Genomic DNA, 17,501 nt, shown 5'->3' on the forward strand with positions numbered 1-17,501 from the left:
AATATTCAAGAATATTTTATAACCATTCTTAGCTGATATTACAATTTCTTCACTTAGGCATACTTATCACCACAAAAATTTATAAGTAAATGAAAGATCCAAAATATTTTCTACTATGGTAGATTTTCATATATCGGTAATCCTAATCCAGGTAACCAAACGACATACTTCTAAATAGGGAGAAATTTAAAATTAGCCAGATTTATAAGTGGTCATTTAAAAATAGTCACATTTTTAAAAGTCATCGAAATTTAGTCATTTTTCATGTAAAGATAAATCTGAATGAAAACACTGTTCAAAATTCGGAAAATACTCCAACATAATATACTAGAACTCCAGTATAATATTCTGGAGTTCGAGCAAAGTATACCGGAACTCCAGTATATTATACTGGAGCCAGCAAAGTCTACCGGTCCAGCATAATATGCTGGAAGTTCATATACGGGTGCACCGAACTCCAGTATATTATGCTGGACCGGTCTCTGTTGCAGCAAAATAGTGACTATTTTTCAATGACTTGGCAAACACTAGCTATTTTTGAATGACCAATTTGAAAACTGGTTAGTCCGTGCTTTTTTTAACTTCTAAATATAACATGACCTTGAGAGTAACAAATTCAAGTCGAGGTTAACTAAGTAATTAAAAGGGTTGCCGTTTTCTAATTGTAATAACAAGATTAGACGATTAAGTCCAGCATTTGGTCTGACACTAGTCAAATCGTTTGAGTTGTAATTATGGTCCAACGAAGTAGTAATTTAACTAAGCATAAACAGTCAAAGATCGAACAGAAAAATAAAGTTTCCTTGGTCACTAAGATTAGTAATTTATGTCAAAGAGCATAAACAAGCAATGATTTTTTAATCTTCAACTTATTTCATCAGATTACTTAATACATTAATGTTTCTCTTAGAAGTTACCACCAGCATTACAGTAAAAAAACTAAACTCGTCGACTTGCTAATTTTGTTCGAGTAACAACACAAAGATGAAAGAACAATTGGATGATCGACGATCCTGAGCCTGATTGAATGCTAAATATTGAATAGTTAATATTGTGTACGACCACCAAAAATACTAGTAACTCAGTTACTCGTGTTCTGTGTTCGCACCAAATTAACGGGCGCAAAACAGTTATCGTTTATCTAAATATATATTGGTTAAATTCTTGTTTTAATCTGTGATTTTAAAAATTAAATTTTTTAGTTTGTTACAAATGCAATATACAAATAAGCATTTTTAGTGCTATAATATTCCTGGGAATTTGAGAAGTAATATTAAATGTGGGATAAGTAAAAATAACATTTTGATAAAAAATTTATATCAACTAATTCCAGTGACCAAACAATGCGTAATAAATAATAATAATCCTAGATTCGATATACCATAAATCAAGCTGGATGAGTTTTTTTTAAACTGCTATTTATATTTTGACTCTGGTAAAAAATATTTTGCCAAAATAACCTTACAATAGAATTTTAAAGCATGATGGGCAGGATTTACCTCGATCGTTAGAATTTTGAAGCACCAGAAATACTTATCACCAGATTTTTCAGTTACAATGCTGAAAAGTGGCTAAAAATTCTTGTGATCCTTCAAGATTTGTGACAAAATTCTGAATATCACCATAACTACTACGTGCTTTAAAATCTTGGCGCGAGGAAAATCCTGCCTAGTGTACTTTAAAATTCTGCCATAAGGCTTTTTCCTCAAAACTTACAGTTATTAGGATAAAAAATCAATAGTGGGTACAAAAGTATTTTATTTGTGTCATTCGACCTTCAATATATCCCACTAACCAACGCCTCCTTAGTCAAAGAAAATAAGAATATTTCTTGAGGAATTTTTAGAAATCACTACTATTTAGTAACTATTAATTTCTTATTGCTATCATGTACATAATTACTTTCTATAGCTACTATTTAGTTGTTATGCGACTGTATTCGTTGTATTCGCGCTACTGTATTTGTATTCATGAATACAGTAGCGAAATTCGCCTAAAAATAGGGGAGTCTAGCTAGGCGACTGTATTCGCGCATACAATAGCGAAATTCGCCTAAAAATAGAGGAGTCTAACTGTTTAATAACGGAACGAGGATCAATTAGCGTGTATCACTCCTAATTTAACTCAACAAAATCAATTCTACATAAATTTTGCTGCTATTATGTTGTATTCCATGTATTCGCGCGACTATATTTATAAATACAGTGATATAATTAAGAAATATGGTGTATACCATTCAATTCAATTTGATTGTATACATTGTATTCAATTCACAAATATTCATTATTCATTGTTATACATTGTATTCAATTCACTGTATTCAAACAACAAAAATCATAAAACACAGTGATATTCGTCTGTATTAAAAAAATACAGACCTTCAGAATACATATACATGCAAAAATATAATGTATTTGAGTGTATTTGTACATAATATAATGTATTTGTATCATTGTATGTGACTAAAATAGCAAAGAAGAGAAAAAAGTTCGTCGGAGATGACGTTTTTCGACCAAGCAAAATATTGTATATATTGTATTGAAACTAAAAATGGAGACAAACAATCGGGTCCTCAAATCTTCTCCGGCGTAGCCATGGCCAGATCTATTCGCTTAAGAGGATGAGCCAATAGTGGATGATGATGCCGACGACGATTCTGACGACGACCACTATGATGGCGCCGACGATTCTACTGATTTGATGGAGAAGAGAGTATTTAGAATCTTAATTGATAGAGAGAGAAGGAAGAGAGACAGAAAAAACATAATTGACGTATTTCATGTCTCAATGGTAGGTATAAATAAATACCTATTTTGCTATAAAATAAAAAAGGTAGTTATAAGTAATAATATTTCTAATATTTTATAAATAAGGTGTAATAATTTGTTATAGGAGATAAAATTTACAATATTTTATGCTAAGTGCTAGAAGGGGGAAAAGAGGAAGGAATCCATTCAAAATTCAAACTCAAAAAGAGCCCAAATAAGCACTGGGTCGGCCCCGCTTATTACACAAAAGACCACCTTTGTGTCCATAGCTGCTTTTTTACTTCACTATTTCTTGAACAGAGCTTAGCTCCTTGTACTAGATTCACATTCCAAATCGAATCCCAATCAAATTCTGTCAGAAGAAAAATAAAGTGAGACAGACAAAGAGAGCAGAAATGGAAAACGAAACCAATGAAAAACTGGAAATAAAAGGAGTTCCAACACATGAGGGGAAATATGTAGAGTACAATGTACTAGGTAACTTCTTTGAGGTTACATCAAAGTACATCCCTCCTATTCAACCCGTCGGACGTGGCGCTTACGGCATGGTCTGGTACTTCCCTTCATCCATTTTTGTTGCCTTTTTATTGTTACTGGCAGAGACGATTCAGAATTTAGAGTAAGCGATTTTTGCTAGGGCGGTTTATTATGTATATACATTTTTAAAATATTGATATAGCTTTTTAAAGATCCATTTCTGTTGTTAGAGTAAAGTTGTGGTGTAAAGTTTAAGTCTTTTTAATGAGATTGAGAAACAAGTGAAGGTTTACTATAGGATTTATGTTAATTGGGATGACTATGGTGACTTTGATTTAATTTGGATTGTATTCTTGTTAGTTTTATTAGGTGGGAAATTGACAATTTGTTGGGTTCCCCTGCAGTTGTGCTACAAATTCGGAGACGAAGGAGGAGGTGGCAATCAAAAAAATTGGGAATGCATTTGAAAATAGGATTGATGCGAAAAGGACCCTTCGCGAGATCAAGCTTCTTTCTCACATGGATCATGAAAATGTATGCTCAAATTAATTACTAAGTCGTATAGTTGTTTTATGTTGGAGAATTCATGTCCTTTGCCTATGCTACTTTCAATACTCCCTCAGTCCCATTTTATATGATGTTGTTTGATTGTGCACTAAGTTTAAGAAAGAAAGAAAGAAAAACTTCTAAAATTTGTAGTTTGAAACAAATCATATACAGTTGTATGACTATAAATCATCCTATTAAAGGTAAAATGAAAACTTTACAAGTTCTAAATATAAAAATGTGTCATTCCTCTTGTACCAAGTGCTAATGGAATCTTTAGTACTACTTAAATGTGACAATCAAATATTTGAGGATATATAAAAGACTATGTTTTTATTCTATAGTTTTTGAAGTGGAGCTTATAGCTTTTACCTCTATTGTTCTTTTTTAGTAGAATCTGTAATTTGGTTACAAAAATTCGTTGATTTTGATATTGGTATACTGGTTGTGCAGATCATCAAAATAAAAGATATAGTAAGACCACCAGACAGAGAGGAATTCAATGATGTGTACATAGTGTATGAATTAATGGATACCGATCTGCATCAGATAATACGCTCTTCGCAAGCACTGACAGAAGATCACTGCCAAGTATGTATGCCTCTCTGCTTATTCTCATCTTTCATTAAATTTTATATAATGTAGCGTTCACTCTGTAACAGTAACAAAATCCAAATTTTCATGTGGATGGCATCTCTTAATAACTTGTTATATGTGCAATTATGATTGATGCTCGATGAAAAGATCAAATTTGCTGGTTATGCTGATTGCTGATTCTTTGTTTGATGATGTGCTATTAAGTTTCACACTGTCGAATTGAGTAGTTTAGCCTGTCACATTTTCAAGTTTAATAGACTGGTACCTGCATGATTGGTGCTGCTTAAATTAGAAAAACACTCTCTCCATCCCATGTGTTTTCGAGTTATTTGATAGAATACTGAGAACGAGATAGAACTTGGAAGAACGTGAATATTCACTAGTATACAGCTAATTCCATGCTCCAAATTGTCCATTAGGTTTGGAAAAGGCCACAGAAAATGAAAGTTCATTTCATGTTATATGGTGTTTTTAGCAGAAGTTCACTAGTATGCAGCTAAACCCATGCTCCAAATTGTCCTTTTAAGGTTTGGAAATGGCTCTATGGTATTTTCATAAGAAGCTGTTCAATGAACGACTCCTATGAATGTTGGGGGAGCAAAAGGCGGAGTAATTTTGGCTACATCTGATAGATAATTATCTTTTCACAGGAGACTCGGGTTTTTGGGGATATTCAGGTTGAGTGAGGATGGTTCCGGAGGAGGCAGTTGTTATTCTGTTTCGCATGATTGGTTAGATTAGCATGTTAGCTGTCTCGTCTTGTATTATAGACTTCCTTTGTGAGATTTATTAATCCACTCCCTCTCCTTATAGTCACTGTAAACTATCACCTAACATTTCCTTAGGATTTTGGATGTGATATACTTTTTCCTTTGCATTCCTGAAATGAAATACCACTTTTAACAGCCAGAACTAACCTCTTTCACTAGCATGTTTATTAGCTAATTTGTTATCGTGTTTAAGGTAGATCTATTTGGTAACCTCCTGTCTCTGATACTATTTCTAATTTATGTTTGTTCTAACACAATTCTGTGACGCCTAGTAACGCATAGGGGAAAATCTGAGAGCTCAATCGGGTTCCTTCTGAATGAGATTGATTATGTTAGCTTGCATACTGAAGGCTCACACTGGATATTTGACCTAAGTTCAGCTTTTCTTTTTCTTTCTTTTATGTTGTTGGCGATGGCACCACAATCTGTCAGTTATTATACCCTCTGCTATATACTGGTTATAACCCACAACACAAAATAAAGAACTACTTATTGCCTGACCATGCTTTACCATATTTGTGCTGTCATAATTTATCCAATTCAGTTCGGCCGATTTCGGTTGAATCCATCTTAATTTACTTGTATTGCTTGATACTGAACTTCTCAATATCTCATAACTAGAAGTTGAATGATGGTAGTTTAAATTACTTTAGTCATAATATGATATTCTTCGGCAAATGTCCTCACTTGAACTATTTGAACTGTAATTATTAAATAATTAACTTAACATATTCACACTAGTTTTAAATGTATGTGCTAGTTAAAATCATTGAGCCGAGGGTCTATCTGAAACAGTCTCTCTACCTTCACAAAGTAGGAGTAAGTTCTGCGTACACACTACCCTCCCCAGACCCCACATGTGGCAGTACACTGGTTTTTTTGTTGTTGTTGTTTGTGCTAGTTAAAATCATGTTTATTGGCACAATGAAAATATTCACTTTCGTTTGGCAAAGTCTTCTAACATCCTATTTATGATGTTTTTCAGTACTTTCTCTATCAATTATTACGGGGACTCAAGTATGTACATTCAGCTAACGTCCTCCACCGGGATCTGAAACCTAGCAACTTACTACTCAATGCAAACTGTGACCTCAAGATTTGTGATTTTGGGCTCGCTAGAACCACTTCAGAGGCAGATTTTATGACAGAGTATGTTGTTACCCGATGGTACAGAGCGCCTGAGTTACTACTCAATTGTACTGAATATACTGCAGCAATTGATATATGGTCAGTTGGTTGCATTTTGATGGAACTCATTAAGAGAGAACCTCTTTTCCCAGGCAGAGACTATGCTCAGCAATTGGGGCTTATCATTGCGGTATGTCTGCTTTCTTATAAGTAATTGTATAATGTCATTTAAGTATTATACTCTTATTAGCAAACACTAATGCTCATCTATAGTAGAACTACTTTATTGTCATTTTTACAGACCAATAATATAATCTGTTTATTGCTCTTATCCATAAATAAGCTATTAGGTTCGCCGGAGGATTCTGATCTTGGATTCCTAAGGAGTGATAATGCTAGGAAGTATGTAAAGCAGCTCCCTCGAGTTCCAAAACAGCCCTTTTCCCAGAAATTCCCGGATGTGTCTCCTTTAGCTCTTGATCTTGCTGAAAGGATGCTGGTTTTTGATCCAGCTAAACGCATAACTGGTATGCTCATAAAAAAGTTTTACTTTTCTAAACTTGTTGGCTCTGACTCATAAAGTCTTATATTGATTTCAATGTATCTGCAACTGCAGTTGAGGATGCATTGAATCATCCATTCTTGATAAGTTTGCATGAGATAAACGAGGAACCTGTTTGCGATTCTCCTTTCAGCTTTGACTTTGAACAAGCATCTCTAAGTGAGGATGACATAAAGGAGCTCATATGGAACGAAGCTCTAAAGTTTGATCCTAATACAATGAAGTGATTTCATTCTATATTTCCTCAATTGCTGGTTTGATCGATGTATTGAGTGTGATTTGGCTTTGGCAGGTTAGCCAATTGTAACATCTGTTTTATTTTTCTTTTAAGCTGAGCTTGGAGAGTTTGGTTTGCCTCCTTTCATACACGGGGTTGTTATAGGGGAGTGCGTGACGGGGTAATTATTGGATTCATATTCTACTCAAGAATCCTTCCCCCCCTCAAAATTTTCTGTAAAAAGTAAGTTTTGTTCTGTTTACAAACCTGAAACTCTTTGTAAACAGATCATGAGATAGAAAACCAATAAGTATGAAAAAGAAAAAAAATCGATTATGCTTTTGTGCATATGTTGTATAAGAAACCGACAGTACCAGTGATATTGATACTTCAATTTTGACTTGCTCTTTTGCCTTGAATTGACATTAATCAGTTACTTTCTCCCTTCATTTGGGGAGGAAAATCCTGTGTTCTCTATCTTGACAAGGACAGAGACGACTTTCCTTCAGATTTGTCGGGTAGATAATTTTTCTACAATTTGTTTATGGGATTAGTGTGTTGTGTATGTGATGCTGCAAATTCTCCCATTGCTTTGGTCCCAATGGTCCAATTCCTTTCAACCTGGAAAAAGAATTTGTAACATTATGCTCACATTAGTAAATTGATAGTATTCCTTTCACATCTTCACATAGTTGTTCCTTTTCATGGCAGCCATTGAGCAAATATAGCAATCTTTACCAAGTAAAACAAGCTTAAGCACAATTGTAGCAGATTGTTGACACCGTCCTATATTTCAGATATGGTAAAGAGCTGGATTTGGTAGCTCCGCTGCATAAACGAAAATATACCCACTTGTAAAATATATGATGCTGCAAATTCTCCCCTTTGGGGATAGGGGAAAGTAGCCCCAAAGGTTTGCTTTGGCAATCAGTCATATTATTTTCCATTGCATGCTTATAAATTTCCTGATATAAGCAGACCTTAGCTGGCTTCATTTTACAAAGAGGTCTGCAGTAACAAAGCTAAAACTGTCTCTACCTATACGAAGACTCATCAACTATCACATGAATTTCCAAGCCTTTAACATTTTTTGGGATCTCAACTACAGAATAGAGGACCTCAACAACGATTATATGGTTGTTTACAGGTAAGCCTTAGGACTGCAGAGGTTCAAAATAAGGAAAGTTTCATATTCACGCTAGATCGAATCTAAAAGCCCATGACTTAGAATTTAAGAACTTGTTTTGGTTGACTTCCTCGCTTCCCCATAGCCTTTTCAAGACCTGAATGAAAATCATCAAAAGGTGCCACTTCCAACCTGTATATAAAAAAAGAAGCAATTCAACTTGAGATCTCTGCATCAAAGATAATATTACTTGCAGTTTGTGGAAATATAGTGAATGAAGCAATCCCCCCCACTCCCCCCTTTACCTCCCCCCCCAGAAAAAGAACACCCCTTTATAACCTCCTCCCCCGGGTCAGAAAACTTAAACATCCTGAACTAATATACATAATTACTATCTTTAGTCGGCTGGTAAATGATCTGGCCATCCTTTTTGCATCATAAAGTTAACAATTGACTTCCTCACCCATTATCATTCATCCAACAGTCAGCAGGCCACAGAATTACTGAATTCTTAATTTATCAATTTCACTAAAATTCTAGTAACCAGAATTTCTCAAATTTTTCTTTCACACGGGCATCCTGACATCGGGGGGGGGGGGGGGAGGGGAGGGGAATGTGTTCATACTCGTATTTCAATTTCCCATCACGACATAGGCCCAAAAGATAATCTATCATGGATCGGCACTCTTCAGCTTTGTCTGAACTCATCCACCTCTGTAGCCAGAATCCTCTCAAGGTGAGCTCCTGAAAATAATATAGAAGCAGTAACAGTTCAGTATTCTTTTCCCTCACAAGCATATACTAACACATAGCTCATTAGGTTTCAATATTAAATTTTTACAGGTCTTAAATGCACATACTTGAAGCCATTATTTGATCCAAACTCCCCAACAAAAATTAAATATTCTCAGTTATCAATCATGCATTTAATGAACCACTCATTGAGGTTTTCCTTTTTGAATGTCTCACAATTTTATTGTCACGTTATGTCCCTCACTTTGCTGATGCTCATTCAGGTACAATTGAAGTAGCTCCACCATAGAGCCACTTTTTCAGAGGAAAAACACTAAAGTGTGATGCTTGAAGCTTGCCTTGAATATAAAAGACGAAGTAGATACAGTTATAGGTCTCTTTGACATCCCCCCATATGTAACCATAGTTCCACCCTGCCTGCAAAGAACACACTATGCCTTTAAATCTGCAAAATTGAACTGGATAGAAAATAAAATAAGAATACCATCTTACTTCAGGAATTTGAGGACTAATGAAGCGGCAGTGCCGCCAACACAGTTAAAGCCCAAAGCAGGTTCAGATATATTGCCCTACAACATTAAAGGAAATGATAATATTTGGTTAAATAAGAAAAAACGTCTGAGAGAAGTTAACGGAGTATTTTAGAGCAATGCCAAAACCCATTGAAGATGTGAAGTTTGGAAAAAGGGGATGGGCAGAGAGGAATGGGAAATGACCTATAGAAATCGCACAGTGTAAACAACACTATGCAAGTCATTATAAACTTAAAATGGTTGTTGATTTATACCAGGAGACCTCTGACATTCTTCACTTCCAGTTGGCTTTCAGTATACACATCATCAGCACCGAGTTTCTTGAGATTTTCTTTTGCTTCATCTGATCCTGCCCTGAGAAAGCATTAAGTTTGTGATCTTGTGCATATGTCATGCATTGCAATTTGCAATAGATTAATAGGACCTAATATGTTTATCAATAAAAAACGGACCCAGTACAGTACATCATACGTATATTAATGATAAATACTTAACTGAGACCTGATTGTGTGTAAATTCATTACTTGACTTTCACTGGGAAAAGCTCTCAAAAAAATGAACAAATTTCTATATAGACAATTTGTTTGGAAATGGAGAAATTTATATAGAGACAATTTGTTTGGAAATGAACTCATGCTCCCAGTGGAAGGGCAATTCTCAGGCAATCTATGTTAACTTCCAAACATAAGGAAACTTTGGCAGCAATAAAAGGGGCAAATTTAGACTATCAAGATATGATATCATAACGGTAAAATTTTATTGTTGTCGCTATAGAGAGAACTTACAGATAAATAGCAAGACATCTACTTCAAGCAATTTTTAAACTTTAACAAGAATCTGTCCTTTCTTTTCTGAAAAAAGCACTAGTTTTTCTTTGTAGAGAAATGGCATGTTGCTAAAGAAAGCAAGATTTTCACACCAGAGGATAAAAGCAATGTTTTCACACCAGAGAATTAGACTGTGCTCTGAGCAATTATTTTGGGAAATAAGATAACTTAGTACACCAAGACCAAAACATATTTGCAACAGAAGTAACCTCCACCTGTCTCTAATGATATTGACGCTATGAATCCCACGAAGTCGAGCTAGTTGAATAACACATTGCCCCACCATGCTTGTAGCACCATTTTGTACTATAGTGTCCCCTGCTTATGAAAATATTAGCAAGGAATGGAAGCAAGCACTACCCATATTATTCAGTATAGGACAACCTGGTTTTAGTGTCACAAAGTCCTCAAGCATTCTCAAGGCAGTCAAAGGATTAACAGTAACAGTCGCAGCATACTCCATCGGGGTGCTTTTATCAATTTTATGCCAGACAGTTTGTTCTTTTACGACATAGGTCTGCCATGTCCCTGCACAAAAACATTTTTGTGGTGAATACCACATTAAGTGCCTTGATTGGGTCTTAAGTCTACTAAGGCTAATAAGGTATTCTTAGGGTTCACAACTTGATCTTTTGACAAGAGAATTTTACCTGAAGAAGGTGGGGAAGGGATAACCCAATCTCCAGTGGAAAGACCCTTAACTGCAGAGCCAACAGCATGCACTTCTCCAACCCCTTCATATCCCCCAACTGCAGGCATTGGTGGTCGGACAGGATAAACTCCTGCGATACAACAGAATTTGTACAACTATTGTGAAATAATGTTCCTTTATGAGAAAGATTAGTCTTGAAAATGACAAAAAACAATGGCTAAAGCAGGTTTTTCCATTAAGAGGTTGCGTTTCGCAACTTGAAGTTACGTATTTAGTCCTTATCTCGGATTGAGGCATAATTGATGGATTGAATGAATGAAAGAAACAAACACCTTTAGTACAAGGAGGCATCACTTGGAGAAAAGTAAGATGCACAAAGAAAAGCAAAATATTGCCTCTCCCCACTCCTCCCCTAGTCAAAAAGTGGATAAATTTTGAAACAAATAGAATTACCGAAACCTACTTCTGTCCAAATACAGTCCGGGCCTTGGGCAAGTTGAGATCTTAGAAACATCTATTATTCTCTTTTAGCACAATGCACCAAAGTGTATAATATCCAATGTATTGGGTGACATATATTTCAAAGTAATGAGAACAACTTGATTTCTACTACTTCCTCCATTTCAATTTATAGTTTGACTTAGCACGGAGTTTAATAAAAAAAGAAAAACAATTGGTACTTGTGGCCTTAAACATGCCATGAGATTTTTGTGACTACAAAAGCATAGCAACAACAACAACAACAACAACCCAGTGTAATCCCACAAGTGGGGTTGGGGGAGGGTAGGATGTACGCAGCCTTACCCCTACCCTGGAAGGGCAGAGAGACTGTTTCCGATAGACCTTCTGCTAAAGAAGATGGAAGAAGCACTGATAACAAGTAATAGCAAGACAATATATTTAGAAAACTAAATCGAAAATAGCAATAGAATATGAAAGAAGTACCGATAGCAAGTAATAACAAGACAATATATTTAGAAAACTAAATCCAAGATAACAATAGAGAATATGAAAGAAGTATTGCTAGCAAACTAAGTAAGGACTGATGGTAAGTAATAACAGAACAAGATATGTGATAATAGCAAACTAAGGATAAAAGGGTACTATACTAACACTAATGCTATCGAACTAATGAAGAGAAAGGAAAACGCACGACTCCACACCCGTCTATCCAGGGTCATGTCCTCGGTTGGCTCAAGTTGCGCCATGTCCTGCCTGATCACCTCTCCCCAAGACTTATTTGGCCTACCTCTACCTTCCTCTTACTTCCAAATGCCTTCCTCTCACACCTCCTGACTGGGGCATCTGTGCTTCTCCTTTTAACATGCCCGAACTATCTCAACCTCGTCTCTCGCATCTTTTCCTCCACAAGAGCCATTCCCACCTTGTCCAAAATAACTTCATTCCGAATTCTATCCAACCTAGTATGCCCACACATCCTCATTTCAGCTACTTTCATCTGCTGGACATGGGATTCTTGACTGGCCAGCACTCTGCCCATACAACATAGTCGGTCTAACCACTACCTTGTAGAACTTACTCTTAAGTCTCAACGGCACATTCTTATCGCAAAGACACCGGAAGCGAGCCTCCACTTCATCCACCCTGTTCCGATACGATGTGTGATATCTTTATCAATCTCCCCATCATTCTGAATTATAGACCCCAGATACTTGAAACTTTCTCTCCTGGGAATGATTTGCGTATCAAGCCTCACAAGTCACATCCCCGTCCGCTTCTTGGGTAACACCGTTGAACTTGCACTCCAAGTATTCTGTCATGGTCCTAGTCAACTTGAAACCCTTAAACTCAAGGGTATGTCTCCAAACCTCCAGCCTCTCGTTAACACCACCTCGCGTCTCATCAATCAAGACTATGTCATCTGCAAATAACAAGCACCAAGGCACCTCCCCTTGAATGTGTCGCGTCAATGCGTCCATTGCCAAGGAAAACAAAAACTGACTAAGTGTTGATCCCTGATGCAACCCCATCTTAACCGGAAAGTATTCAGAGTCTTCTCCTGCTGTCCTAACCCGTGTCTTAGCTCTATCATACATGTCCTGGATCACTCTAATATACGTTACAGACACTCCTTTAGCCTCCAAATATCTCCATAAAATCTCTCTCGGGGACTTTGTCATAGGCTTTCTCTAGGTCAATGAACACCATAAACAAGTCCTTCTTCATCGTCCTATATTGCTCTACCAATCTCCTCACAATGTAAATGGCTTCAGTAGTCGACTGTTACGGCATGAAACCAAACTGGTTCTCGAAAATGGACACATTCCTCCTCATCCTCCGTTCTATCACCCTCTCCCACACTTTCATCGTATCGCTTAAAAACTTGATGCCCCTATAGTTGTTGCAGTTTTGGATATCCCCATTGTTCTTGTACAGCGGAATCATCGAACTCCACCTCCACTCTTTCAGCATCTTCTTCGTCCTAAAAATGACGTTAAACAACCTAGAGAGCCATTCCAATCCCGCCTTACCCACGCTCTTCAAAAATTCCACAGGGTTTTTTTCTGGCGTGGTCGCTCTACCCCTACCCATCCTGCGCATAGCCCCTACAACCTCCCTCACTCGTATGCGTCTACAGTACCCAAAATCTCGATGTTACTCTGAGTACTCCAACTCACCCAGCACAATGCTCCTATCTCCCTCTTCATTCAAGAGTTTATGGAAGACTGTCATCTCTGCCTAATTTGTGCCCCCTCCAACAAAACTCTACCCTGCTCGTCTTTTATGCACCTCACTTGGTCCGGATAACGAGCCTTCCTCTCTCTCACTTTCACCGGCCTGTATAACATCTTTTCCCCGCCTTTATCCCCAATTTATTTATATAAACGACCAAATGCCGCGGTCTTAGCCACACTAATCGCTAACTTTCTAAATAGAGGCGGATGTAGCATACTGGTATGGGGTGCATCTAAACCCAGTACTTTCGCTGTGGAGCACAGATTTATGTATAAAAGTTCATTAAAGTTGCAACAAATAGTAAATATGAACTTATATTAAAAATACAATAGGTTCAATGCTAAGAATCTTAAAATTCAACATTTTGGATCCACCTTTGTAGAAAGGTCATTCTCATACTAATAAGAAAATAATGACACATAAATTAGAATGGAGGAAGTATAGGACAATACATTGGGATACTTGTACCCAACCAACGGACAACAGTAAATATAACTTCGTATTTGGGGTCAAACTCCAACTGGACACAAACACAAGTAGAACAGTACTCGAACACTTGTTAAGACCATCATTAGGAATATAGTTTGAAGAAGAAAATGGACATGTTTCCAAAACTGAAATATTCTACAATTGAAAAATAAAAAAATTGTGAATAGAGAGCTAAAACTTCAAAAAATCGAACCTTCAATTCTATTAATATCAGAAGGATTGATCGGAGCCGCAAGCATTCTAACACACACATCATTCTCTTTAATTTCCACCGGTGGAAGCTCCGTTACTCTGCAACACACACACACACACACACAAACATATAAGCTTACAAATAGTAGTAGTAAATTGAAGAGAACTTAGTTAATTACCGAGTGACAATATCAGGAGAGCCGTGTTGATCGTAGACAACAGCCTTAGAAGGCGGCGATGTGGCGGAGGAATAAGCTCGCACGGCGGAGGTAAGAGTACGAGAACGGAGGAGGAGTTGCGAGTGTGGTGACCATGCTGAAACTCCGTGTACGAGGGCTTTGAGGGATACAATCCTCGTAGTCGCCATTTACGGGACATTACAAAATGAGCTGCTATTTGACTTCGGATGACCTGCTAAACGACGCCGTTATTAGGTCGCCGAACCCACTCGACTATGCTATGACAAATTTTTTTAATAGGACGGCTTAGACTATAAATTTAATTATGGGTGTCTAACGGGCGGGCTGGACAGAAAAAAATCAGCCCGTCCGTTTAACTTTGCGGACTGTTAGCGAGCTGAGTTAGTGAGCTGTATTTTTTTGGATTTTTTTTTGTCCGTCCGGGTTCGGGATTAGCGGGTTGTTAGCGGCCGTGAATTTTTTTTTTTAAAGTAAATTTTATTTTTTTTATTCAATGTTATTGATACTTAAGTGTTTGCAAACTTTTAAGGCTTAGAATTAAACTTTGAAGTTTAAAATTTTAAATTTGAAATTTGAAAGTAAGTGGCTACAAAAAATTATTTAATAAGACCAATAGGCAATATGTAAGGATAAAGCTCCGAAGACTTTTATTTGATATTTTTATTGAATAATATATAATACTTCAAATTAAATTGCAAATTCTTTTTTGATTTTGTTATTTTTGAACTTGCAAATTAAAAGTTTACAACAATTATAAAAAAAAATAGTACATCACATGCTTTGCATCATTTTTGTAAGTTCATCCATGTCAACATGAGATTCTTGATTTCCGGCATTGGTTGAATCAGAACCATAAACCATTATATCTCTAATTTTTTGGTCCTCCGCTTCATATACCTCGTTACACCCTTGATTTCGTCGTTCTGATCTTATCCAATCTCTGAAGCACACTAGAATTTTTAAAGCATTGCTACCCAATGAATGACGGGTATCTCCTAGTTGCTGCCTTGCTTGGCTAAATGCGTTCTCTGATGCGACTGTTGAAATCGGCACATTTAGCACGTCTCGAGCCATGGCCGAAAGAACAGAAAATTGATTTGAGTTACTCCTCCACCAACTCAGTGGTAGAGATTCCTTTGTGCGGGGCTCTGCTGACTTTTGCAAGTAGAATTGAAGTTCATCAATATTCCTGCTACTTGTTTGTTGGTGCTCTCCTATTGTAGACCAAATCAAATAATTTTCAACACCATCATTATCATCCAAAGCTCTAGTCCTAGATGTTGAAACTGAACTTGAAGGAATATTTGCATCTACAACAGAAGAAGCATCAACAATGTTAGCATAATAATTATATAATGTTTCTAAATGTTTGTGTAGATCAGAAATACAAGTGTCAATATCAGAAGTTTCAGTTGGTCCAATATCCATATAAGAATATAAAGCAGTGATTAATTGGCGACAAGTGGCCATTTTGATAGAAGGGTTTAAAATAGCACCAATTAGGTAAATAGGGGAATTGGGTAAAAATATTTTTTAAACTTATCTAGCATAGATTCAGCAATAGAAGTATATCCTTCTTTCTTCTTCAAATTATGTAGTAAAAGAGAAATTTCAGCAATATGAACTAAACTATTTGCAATAGTAGGATAATAAGTTCTAGAAAATTCAAGTGTAGCCACATAAAATTTTTGTAAAAACTTTACAACATCTTCAATGACATCCCAAGTTCTAGATGTTAATAAATGGCTAGGATCGGTACAATGAGAATTAGCAACTTCAGTTATAGGCATTCTATATTTATAACAACATTTTAAGAATATATAAGTATAATTCCACCTAATAACTATTTCTTCAGGCATGAGTCTTGGTTTTAGTCCATAGTGTACATATTTTTCTTTAAATGCATTTAATCTAGCACTTCTATTATTTCCTTGAATTACACCAATAGCTCTTCTAACTAAAGTGATATCATCTCTAAATAATTCAAGGCCACTCTTCACAATCAAATTATAAATATGGCATGCACATCTAACATGAAATATTTCAGGAAGTGGTGGGTGTAGATGCAATTTTAATATTGTAATAGCAGCATTGTTGTTAGAAACATTATCAAATGACACACACAACTTTTTCTGCAAGATTATAAAATATAGCAACTTCATGGATAGTATTACTTATAAATGCACCAGTATGACTTTGATCTTCATCATATTTAAAAGCAATAATACGTATTTGCATACAAAAATTACCATCTATCTAATGGCATGTAACAGTCAAATAATCATTACCATTTACAGCACGACCAATATCAGAAGTAAGAGAAATATTTGATAAAACTTGAAATAATAAGTAATTGAGAATTTAAGAACAATAATCAATAATATCAAGAAAGAATTAGAGTAGTAAGAGAATGAATTGTGAGGAAAAATGAAGAAGAAGGGGGGCTATTTATAATTTTTAAAAGGTTAAAATTATAATTTATCAAATACTAGGAGTGTGGGGGCTATTTTTTTAAGGGGGTAGGCCGAAATGGCCATTTCTGCAAAAAAGGGCCGTTGGCCAACGGTCATATTTGAATTTGACCGTTGGCAATGGTAAAAATAAATAAATAAAATAAAATAATAATAATAAAAAAAACGTAAAAAATCGAACTGAACCGGGCTGTAGCCCGTTAACAACCCGTTAACGGGTTAATGGGCTTAGCGGGTTCCGGTGTACCGGTATCAAAAAATTATTCGTTTGAAACCCGCTCCCCGCCCAACCCGTCCCAGCCCGCCCCCACGCTATAGTACCGGACTGACCCGGGTTGTAAACGGGTCAGTCCGACCCGATTAACAGGTATAAATTTTATTTATTCCTATGAAAATAAAGATAATATAATATCTTCCTGTAATTTAAAAGGAAATAGTATTAGTTGAGAGAGGGATACCACACTCTTTAATTTTCTAGAACACTTGATTTTTTAAT

At 36.2% G+C, this 17,501-nt stretch overlaps 2 protein-coding genes across 4 annotated transcripts; one reads left to right on the forward strand and one right to left on the reverse strand.

Moving 5' to 3' along the window:
• The first annotated feature begins 3,042 nt into the window (after positions 1 to 3,042).
• LOC104110008 (mitogen-activated protein kinase homolog NTF6) lies at positions 3,043 to 7,467 on the forward strand. 2 transcript variants are annotated; one of them, XM_009619422.4, is made up of 6 exons: positions 3,043 to 3,321; positions 3,650 to 3,779; positions 4,245 to 4,382; positions 6,144 to 6,476; positions 6,630 to 6,813; positions 6,903 to 7,467. In XM_009619422.4, exons 1-6 carry the CDS (start codon positions 3,164 to 3,166, stop codon positions 7,073 to 7,075), a joined length of 1,116 nt encoding a protein of 371 aa, XP_009617717.1. In that variant the 5' UTR covers positions 3,043 to 3,163; the 3' UTR covers positions 7,076 to 7,467. The 2 variants fall into 2 exon arrangements, with proteins under 2 accessions (XP_009617717.1, XP_070044148.1); XM_070188047.1 differs by having other exon boundaries at positions 3,182 to 3,316.
• Positions 7,468 to 8,123: 656 nt separating this feature from the next.
• Positions 8,124 to 14,762, reverse strand: LOC104110007 (enoyl-[acyl-carrier-protein] reductase, mitochondrial-like). 2 transcript variants are annotated; one of them, XM_070188046.1, is made up of 10 exons: positions 14,514 to 14,759; positions 14,336 to 14,433; positions 10,955 to 11,086; positions 10,689 to 10,832; positions 10,520 to 10,622; positions 9,732 to 9,831; positions 9,437 to 9,513; positions 9,283 to 9,361; positions 8,817 to 8,935; positions 8,124 to 8,383 (listed from the first exon to the last, which is right to left on the reverse strand). In XM_070188046.1, the coding sequence occupies exons 1-10, from the start codon at positions 14,699 to 14,701 to the stop codon at positions 8,290 to 8,292; spliced, it is 1,134 nt and encodes a 377-aa protein (XP_070044147.1). In that variant the 5' UTR covers positions 14,702 to 14,759; the 3' UTR covers positions 8,124 to 8,289. The 2 variants fall into 2 exon arrangements, 1 of the variants encoding a protein (XP_070044147.1); XR_011411862.1 differs by lacking the exon at positions 8,124 to 8,383 and having other exon boundaries at positions 8,828 to 8,935; positions 9,161 to 9,361; positions 14,514 to 14,762.
• Positions 14,763 to 17,501: the final 2,739 nt, after the last annotated feature.

The sequence above is a fragment of the Nicotiana tomentosiformis genome, chromosome 11 (genome assembly GCF_000390325.3).
Source record: "Nicotiana tomentosiformis chromosome 11, ASM39032v3, whole genome shotgun sequence".
Lineage (NCBI taxonomy): Eukaryota > Viridiplantae > Streptophyta > Magnoliopsida > Solanales > Solanaceae > Nicotiana > Nicotiana tomentosiformis.